The sequence below is a fragment of the Eschrichtius robustus genome, chromosome 1 (genome assembly GCF_028021215.1).
Source record: "Eschrichtius robustus isolate mEscRob2 chromosome 1, mEscRob2.pri, whole genome shotgun sequence".
In the NCBI taxonomy this organism is placed as follows: Eukaryota; Metazoa; Chordata; class Mammalia; order Artiodactyla; family Eschrichtiidae; genus Eschrichtius; species Eschrichtius robustus.
Window position 1 is genome coordinate 3,337,911 of NC_090824.1, and position 8,850 is coordinate 3,346,760.

General features: G+C 51.1%; 1 protein-coding gene across 1 annotated transcript; it reads left to right on the plus strand.

Annotated features, from left to right (window-relative positions):
* Positions 1-2,505: 2,505 nt before the first annotated feature.
* HSP90AA1 (heat shock protein 90 alpha family class A member 1) lies at positions 2,506-8,076 on the plus strand. The gene is made up of 11 exons (XM_068540399.1): positions 2,506-2,659; positions 3,119-3,280; positions 3,373-3,739; positions 4,062-4,195; positions 4,493-4,813; positions 5,034-5,199; positions 5,374-5,564; positions 5,674-5,821; positions 6,046-6,314; positions 6,630-6,963; positions 7,271-8,076. The coding sequence occupies exons 2-11, from the start codon at positions 3,119-3,121 to the stop codon at positions 7,378-7,380; spliced, it is 2,202 nt and encodes a 733-aa protein (XP_068396500.1). The 5' UTR covers positions 2,506-2,659; the 3' UTR covers positions 7,381-8,076.
* Positions 8,077-8,850: the final 774 nt, after the last annotated feature.

An 8,850-nucleotide genomic window follows, 5' to 3' on the forward strand; every position in this document is an offset into this window, starting at 1 on the left:
GATGCCTGGGGTTCTAGAAGGTGGTGGGATAGTCATCTGGCTAGTGAGCCCTGGAAGAAAGCCAGGTAGGTCGGGGAAGTGAGGTCAGCACCCGGGTCTGGAGCTGGAAGAGGGCCAGCGAAAAGGCCAGGGGCAGGGGACGAGTCTGAAGAGGGGACAGAGGATCAGCGGGGGAGAGGGAAACCCCAGCGTGCTGCTGGTGTAACCAAGCAGAGGGGTCGGGAGGGCACCGGCGGTTGGTGTGGAACCGGTCCCAGGCGTCAGGAGGGACAAGACCAAAACGAGAGGTCGGCAGGCAGGCAGGCAGGCAGGGGAGAGCCGGAGCGCAAGAGGATTTGGAGGAAGGGTGTTAAGGCCGGAGCTTGCTGGGAAACCCTGGCTCCCCAAGCGGCCTCTGGAGGAGGGGAGAAAGCTCCAGAAACCGAGAATTTCACAGCCGGGGCTTTGAACGGCTCATCTACAAGAACGCTTACACCTCCCGGGCAGTGGCCCGAGTGGAGTGGAAAGAAGCCGGCCGGGCCTCCGAGTCAGGAGAACAGGACGGCGGCTGCCGGGCTTCAGGAGGGGAGCCCTTGCGCGGCTGCCAGTGGCAGTGGCGACAACGAAACTTCAGCGCTACCACCCCATCTCCCCTCCCCCGCTCCCTCTCCTCTTCCTCCCCCCCGCCCGCCCCCAGCCCAGGCCGCAGGGAAAACCCGGGCCGCCGGGAGCTTCCACACACAGCTGGGGCCAGAAACACGTTTTACAACGCACCCCAGCGAATGCTAACAACCCCCATCTACCCTCACCACGTGGCTGGTAGTTTCCAGTCTATTTTGCCTGTTTTAACGCTAGTCAGGACGCCCTGCGTCGATTTCAGTGCCTCCTGAAGGGTCTCCAGCCCCAGTGGAGAACCCTGTAGCTGGAAAAGCTGGGTTTCTCTAGAGACTAGGAAGTGGAGGGAGTTGTCAATCAAGTTTGCTTACAACCTAAGGAGCTTCCAGATTGTTCCGGGGGGGGGGGGCAATGGTGGGAGGAGCTAGAGACAAAGGAGTCGGGAGGAGGGGGATGGTTTATCGGGAGAGGCCTGGGCGGGGCAGGGGTGCGCCGCCGGGCGAGCCTCGGTTTCCTCAATGGTGAACAACCCCCCGCCCCCGCTTATTGACCTGGGTGAAGCCCAAAGACGCCACCCCGCCTCCAAAATTCTTCCAGCTGTGATCTGACACTATTCTAAACACGTTTGGAATTCCCATTTAGAAATTGGCTTTTAAAGCAAGTTGATCACCCAAACCATGAATTACATACTTCGTATGGAAACCTCAAACTACACAAAAGAGTAAGTAAAAGAGATGAGCTCCTCTGTCCCCTCTTCAAGATGCCTGTAGCTGGGTCAGCTTGCATGGTCACCACGTCCCGGAATTCTAGACTAGGGCCCGCAACGCGCTGAAGGATACGGTTTTAAAACAAACCCAAAGTAGGTACAAATCCCCAAGGGACTGAGCAAGAGCTGGGAGAATTCCATGTTTTGTGTCCGTTTCAACATTTCCTCCTGGGCACAGCAGGGCCTAAGGACAGGACCAGTCCCCAAATCCGAGCGGCGGCCTGCCTTGAGGTGGGGTCTATAGCGATGAGTGGGGAAGCCCTCGTTCCCCATCCCACCTCAGCTTCAGAAACAGCCGCACGGGAGCCCCACGAGGCCCATGGGTCCCCTTTGCTCCCCATGCACATACACGGGTCACCCCTCGCTCACACACCTCTGCACCCCACACCCAGGCCGGAGCCCCGGGCCTCTGCGTAACGAGGCTCTGGCAAGCACCTGTTGCCAGAATTCCTGTACCCTGAACCCATAATCGCTGCCCCCGGCAAAAAAGTGCGCCCCGTACCTCCCGACCCGGCCCTGGACGCCCAATCGCTGCCCCGGGCCCCCAAACCCCTAACCGTGGCTTTGAGCCTCTGATCAGTACGCCGGGCGTATACATGTGACACGGCACCGGACCCCTCACCCCTGCTTCGATTTCCTACATGCGGCCTCACGGCCCCAAACCTGGCCCCGGGCCCCCAGTCTCGGGCCCTGACGGTGGAGGACCCGAAGCTTCCACAACCTGGGGACACGTTTCAACCACCTAGAGTTTACTTTTCTGCACTTCACACAGCCGCGAGCACGCGCACTCAATCCCCGGTCGCACTCCCCGCGGCCTGGACAGGGGTGGCGGTTCACCAGGGCGGCCGTTGGGCCGACGCGCGCCGAGCAGGGGTCGTGGGGCCGGCCGACGGCGCGCAAAACGCAGCGGGCGCGGGGGCGGGGCTGGGGGGGGGTGGGTGACGGCCCCGGAAGGCGCGAGACCTTCCCGAGAGTTTCAGGCCGCGCAGGCGCGCAGGCGCGCAGGCGCCCTGCGGTCCGCGCGGGTGCGCGCAGCGCGGCCGTGGGGGGCGGGGCGCGAGGGCGCGGGGTCGTGCGGGCCCGGGGTAGGGGCGGTCGGCGTCCAGGGCGCAGGCGCAGGCGCGCGGCCGCGGCGGCGGTTGGGGAGGGTTCTTCCGGAAGGTTCGGGAGGCTTCTGGAAAAGGCGCCGCGCGCTGGGCGGGCACGCCTCTATATAAGGGAGGCGCGGGGACGGCGCGCCAGTTGCTTCTGCGTCCTGGTGCTGCGTCGCTGCGGAACGTTTGTGGTCCTTTAGCCGAGGTGAGGGGGCGGCGGGGCTCCGCCGGGATCCGGGGCCGGGCGGGGAAAGGCGGCGGGTGCACCCCCCTCCCCTCGGGGCCCGTCGGCCGGCGGCGCCGGGGCGGCCGTGGCGTCTCGCAGGCCTCGGGCCTGCAGCGGTCTCTCCTCCCCTCCCCCCCGCGGGAGCGGGCGGGCCTGGGGGCTCCGGGGAAGCGGGGGCGGGGGCCGCGGGGGCCTGGGTTCTGCGCCTCGGGAGGAGTACCCGGGCCCGGTTCCCGGCCGGGGGGGTGGGGGGCTTCATGGCAGAGGCGCGCGGGAGCGGCGCCCGTGCGGCCGGCGTGGGCTGCGGAGGCTCTGGGGCCCCGGAATGAGGTCATCCTTTTGTCAGCCGGCGCCTCGTGCGCGCACCGGCCTCCGAAGCGGGCGCGGGACGTGGCGGGACCCCGTCCGGCGGTCTCACTGGCTCCGTGTTCTCTCCAGATGCCCGAGGAAACCCAGACCCAAGACCAGCCGATGGAGGAGGAGGAGGTGGAGACGTTCGCCTTCCAGGCGGAAATTGCCCAGTTGATGTCGCTGATCATCAACACGTTCTACTCGAATAAAGAGATCTTTTTGAGGGAGCTTATTTCAAATTCGTCCGATGTAAGTCTTTCAGTGCAGAATTTGGATTTAGTTTCGGTATAAAATTCACCATTTAGGAGCCTTGTGCGTAATCTTCTGTGTTTTTATAATAGGCCCTGGACAAGATAAGGTATGAGAGCTTGACAGATCCCAGTAAACTAGATTCTGGGAAAGAGCTGCATATTAACCTCATTCCGAACAAGCATGATCGAACGCTCACTATTGTGGACACCGGGATTGGAATGACCAAGGCCGATTTGATCAACAATCTTGGAACCATCGCCAAGTCTGGGACCAAGGCGTTCATGGAGGCTTTACAGGCTGGTGCAGATATTTCTATGATTGGCCAGTTTGGTGTCGGGTTTTATTCGGCCTATTTGGTGGCCGAGAAGGTGACCGTTATCACCAAGCACAACGACGATGAGCAGTACGCCTGGGAGTCTTCTGCAGGAGGATCCTTCACAGTCAGGACTGACACGGGTAAGCATCTGACGGAACACCTTGCGGCGTCAGTCGTTTGTGGAGGGTGGGGTGCTGTAGGCAGTGGACCCCTGAAGGTGCTGTGAAGTTTGTGTTTAAAATAAACAAACTTGTGTTTCCCTGAAGTGTGATAGCCTGCCCTTGTGGTGGTTTATCTTGGCCGTTAACTGCTTTGGGAGTCTTTTCATTTGCAGTAAGGGTAAACCCCTGCTTCATAGGCTGTTAAAATAACTACTAGGAGAGCTAAATTGATAGTATATTTGTTAATCTTGATTAGGCCATTGAGATTGAAATTGAGCTCGTTTCTCCATTTCCTTTTCAGGGGAGCCTATGGGTCGTGGAACAAAAGTTATTCTGCATCTTAAAGAAGACCAAACTGAGTACTTAGAGGAACGGAGAATAAAAGAGATTGTGAAGAAGCACTCTCAGTTTATTGGCTACCCCATCACTCTTTTTGTGAGTTTCTGTATATTTTTCATGTAGGTAACCAAAGCGACTGAATTGAAATCTTTAGTTCTTAGAGTCCTTGATAAAAGAAGAGTTCTGAATTTACAGTATTTATTGGGCAGGTGGGTGGAGCTCTGTCTTACTCTGTCCAGGCACCCAGGGCTATTGAGATATATCAGAAACTGATGAGTAGCTTTCTGGCTACTTAATGTTTTCAGTTGGTTTTGGGTGTAAGTGCCTCAGTGCTGTTTAGCTTATTTTTTTATTTCTGGGATGGAGAGGTGACGTGATTTACGTCTTTTGAAGGTGGAGAAGGAACGTGATAAAGAAGTCAGTGACGATGAGGCAGAAGAAAAGGAAGACAAAGAAGAAGAAAAGGAAAAAGAAGAAAAGGAGTCTGAGGACAAACCTGAGATAGAAGACGTTGGCTCTGATGAAGAGGAAGAAGAAAAGAAGGATGGTGACAAGAAGAAAAAGAAAAAGATCAAGGAGAAATACATTGATCAAGAAGAACTGAACAAAACAAAGCCTATTTGGACCAGAAATCCTGATGACATTAGCAACGAAGAGTACGGAGAGTTCTACAAGAGCTTGACCAATGACTGGGAAGATCACTTGGCAGTGAAGGTGAGTGCTGAGAGCTTCAAATCTAGTGTCTCTCCAGGTGGTCTGCCTCAAACCGTTAAATTTGAGGGTGGTTTCTGGCAGCTTTCTCTTGCCCACTGCCCCATCTTTTTCCCAAAGTCTTCAACTTATGTAACTGCAAGTGTTTGGCTGTGGGGTTTAAGAGGTACCTGTTGGTGAAAGTTGATTGCACTATCTTGATCTTGGCTGTGTTTTATTACAGCATTTTTCAGTTGAAGGACAGTTGGAATTCAGAGCTCTTCTTTTTGTCCCAAGACGTGCTCCCTTTGACCTGTTCGAAAACAGAAAGAAAAAGAACAACATTAAGTTGTACGTTCGCAGAGTTTTCATCATGGATAACTGTGAGGAGCTCATCCCTGAGTATCTGAGTAAGTAGAGTTGGGTGTAAAGAACGGTCACTGTCACTGGTCAAAGAAATTCATCCTATTAATTCCCGATCTTTAAAGGGGAAAAAATCGTTCATCTGTGGTATTTCGGGTTTACGTTTCTCTCGGTTTTTGTCTTTGGAGTGACCGTGAGTGCATTTGGTCTGTTTTTTTCAGATTTCATTAGAGGTGTGGTGGACTCTGAGGATCTCCCTCTCAACATTTCCCGTGAGATGTTGCAACAAAGCAAAATTTTGAAAGTTATTAGGAAGAATTTGGTCAAAAAATGCTTAGAACTCTTCACTGAACTGGCGGAAGACAAAGAGAACTACAAGAAGTTTTATGAGCAGTTCTCTAAAAACATCAAGGTTAGTTATAAACACATTGGACCAATAGGACTAGGAATCAAACTGGCTTCTCATTTTAAATGATTTTTTAGTGCAGAGAAAGTTATCCTAAAGCTAACCTGTTTTTCAGCTTGGGATACATGAAGATTCTCAAAATCGAAAGAAACTTTCGGAGCTGTTGCGGTATTACACTTCTGCTTCTGGTGATGAGATGGTCTCTCTCAAGGACTATTGCACAAGGATGAAGGAAAACCAGAAACACATCTATTACATCACAGGTAATGGGCGGTAAATGTTAGTCGTATCTTTGTGCTTGTCATTCCATAGGAACCGTTGGGTGTGCTTTCTACCCATGTGGTGTTACATATAAATTAGTAGGGGTTGATCTAGGCAACATAGTGTGAGCTAGCTTTTGTTTGTGGTTAGATCAAACTACATAGGAAAAAACAAAAGGAAATGAAACTACTTCCTGTTAAGGATCTAAAACTTTTTCATGTATCAGGTGAGACTAAGGACCAGGTAGCTAACTCTGCCTTTGTGGAACGTCTGCGGAAGCATGGCTTGGAAGTGATCTACATGATCGAGCCTATTGATGAGTATTGTGTGCAACAGCTGAAGGAGTTTGAGGGGAAGACCTTAGTGTCAGTCACCAAAGAGGGCCTGGAACTTCCAGAGGACGAAGAAGAGAAAAAGAAGCAGGAAGAAAAAAAGACGAAGTTTGAGAACCTCTGCAAAATCATGAAGGACATCTTGGAGAAGAAAGTTGAAAAGGTGTGTGAATACAGTCTTCTCACCTACATTTAAAAGGAGTGTCAGGTGTTTTTCAAACTGAAGTTTTCTTAACTTACTAATAGAAAACTTTAGTATTTCCGTTTAGTGATGGATATAGATCTCAAGACCCTTAAAGACTTCAAGTGTAAGAGAACTCACAGGAAGAAAGCGTTAGGTATCTGAGCTTGCAAATAGTATTTCTGATTCGTCAGTGCTGAAGTTCCTTAAACGTTCATAATAAAGCTGACGACAAGTACTTACAAGTTAGAATATGAGATCTTCTTGGGCCTGGTTACCGCTGTGTTTTGATTACAGGTGGTCGTGTCTAACCGGTTGGTGACGTCCCCGTGCTGCATCGTCACAAGCACATACGGCTGGACCGCAAACATGGAAAGGATCATGAAGGCGCAGGCGCTGAGGGACAACTCCACAATGGGCTACATGGCCGCCAAGAAGCACCTGGAGATAAACCCTGACCATTCCATCATTGAGACCTTGAGGCAGAAGGCAGAGGCTGACAAGAATGACAAGTCTGTGAAGGACCTGGTCATCCTGCTGTACGAGACGGCTCTCCTGTCTTCTGGCTTCAGTCTGGAGGATCCCCAGACACATGCTAACAGGATCTATAGGATGATCAAACTTGGTCTCGGTAAGCCTTGTGCAAATACCACCTGTCAGTACTATTGGGGGAAAAGCTTAAACACATGACTGTTGAAAAGGGTAACGTAACTTTCAGCAATTTGAACAAAGTTGGGCTGTCCCATTCAGTTTGGGAAACCCTAAGTCACATGGGTTCAAGGGGTGTGAAACAGGCCTTTTGATTGTACAGGATAAAAAATGCAACAGGGTTATATACCCTGTAATTGCTCAGCCTTGGGGAGTGGGTATGAACCGGCAGTGTTGGGATAGTTAGGTGGCTTTAGGAAATCTCATCCACGGTGTTCATTTCCAAAAAGGTATTGACGAAGATGACCCCACTGCTGATGACAGCAGTGCCGCTGTAACCGAGGAGATGCCGCCCCTCGAAGGAGACGACGACACGTCCCGCATGGAAGAAGTAGACTGAGCTCTGCCTGAGGATTACGTGGCCGCGTGTACAACACTCTTGTCCTTCATTTCTTCTGATAATATGTTTTCAAGTATTTCTTTATTTTTGTTAACATTTAAAAACCTGTATGGCATGACAACTACTTAAGGGGAAGATAAGATTTCTTTCTACTAAGTGTGATACTGTGATACTTTAGGCACTAAAAGCAGAGCTAGTTTTTTTCTAGTTTGTTTCATGTTGGCTCATTTTAACAGACGGAAGTAGCGTTTGTTGTAAGGTGTATGTAACCTGCGGTAACTTCATGGTCTGAAGTGTTTAGCTATCAAGCGGATTCTTTAGTAGACCAGATCTTCTGTCACTGAAGTGTTTTGAAGTATATACCTTGATGTTTAAAAGAAAATATTTCTTAAAGCAACTTTCATCTTCTGGGATTTACTTTTCAAACCTTCCGCCGCCTGTACTGACTGCATGTGCCAGGCCCCTAGCAATTAGTGTATGTTCAACTGAACCAACTTGACGGGTGTCACTGTCCGTACAGAGGGCTTGTTTTCCAAAGAAAAGTGTTGTTGAGAGTAGCAAAATTACAAGCCTATCTAGGCATGTTGTAAAGCTGTTTGAGAAGTGACTCTGAGCAAGTTTTGTGAATGGAGACGTAGTGCTCAAGTCACATTCTGCTTTAAAAGTTGTAACAAATACAGATAAATTAAAAAGAAACTTATTTGAAAATGTCTTATTTTGGGGGGGTGGTATAAATGACGGGATGGTCCCAGAATGTAAAATGTTAGGTGTGTACGTCTTGCCTACGAGGAGTCAAGGAAGTAGATGATTGGTGTTGACTGCCAGAGTCTTACTACTGTGACCTGCCCAGCGTGCCCTCAGGTGGCAGGTGGGGGATGAGCATATGTTCTCGTGATGTGTCTTTTGGGGATTTTTGGTTTTGGTTTTTTTTTTTGGCTGTGCAGCATGCAGGATCTTAGGTGGTATCTTAGTTCCCTGACCAGGGATTGAACCCACGCCCCCTGCAGTGGAAGCATGGAGTCTTAACTACTGGACGACCAGGGAATTCCCAGAGCATATATCCTTAAAAGACACAGATGAGAACAGGTGAATCTGACACTGTGTGTTAAATTTCCTAATAACAGCCATTCTCCCGTAGGATTTTCATGTCCAAGCTGCGCTTTGACGGTATTTGTGAAACGTATCTGATGCTCTAAATATCGTCCCTGAACTACCTTGGCCTTATGCATGTTGGAAAGTTCTTTACCACACCTACGTAATGAGTGCTACCTGACACCACCTCTGCTCCTGGGTCTCTGATTCTTTACTGAGCGTCAGGCAAGGTGGGTGTAGAGAAGGTTGCTGGTAGCTGTGAGCAGCAAGTTAGAGAGGCGGTAAGCTTTGGGAAAGTTGGTGGTAGCAGGTCTATACAGGATTTGGATGCTAAGCCTAAGTCCACATAGAGAGTGACAGTGATTAATAGGGGGCAGG

What these genes read in the sequence shown, in the direction of transcription:
- HSP90AA1 (XM_068540399.1), top strand. Translation starts at nt 3,119, where the DNA reads ATGCCCGAGGAAACCCAGACCCAAGACCAGCCGATGGAGGAGGAGGAG. An exon ending in CACAGTCAGGACTGACACGG is followed by an intron (nt 3,740 to 4,061) that starts GTAAGCATCTGA and finishes TTTCCTTTTCAG; the next exon opens with GGGAGCCTATGGGTCGTGGA. An exon ending in ACACATCTATTACATCACAG is followed by an intron (nt 5,822 to 6,045) that starts GTAATGGGCGGT and finishes TTCATGTATCAG; the next exon opens with GTGAGACTAAGGACCAGGTA.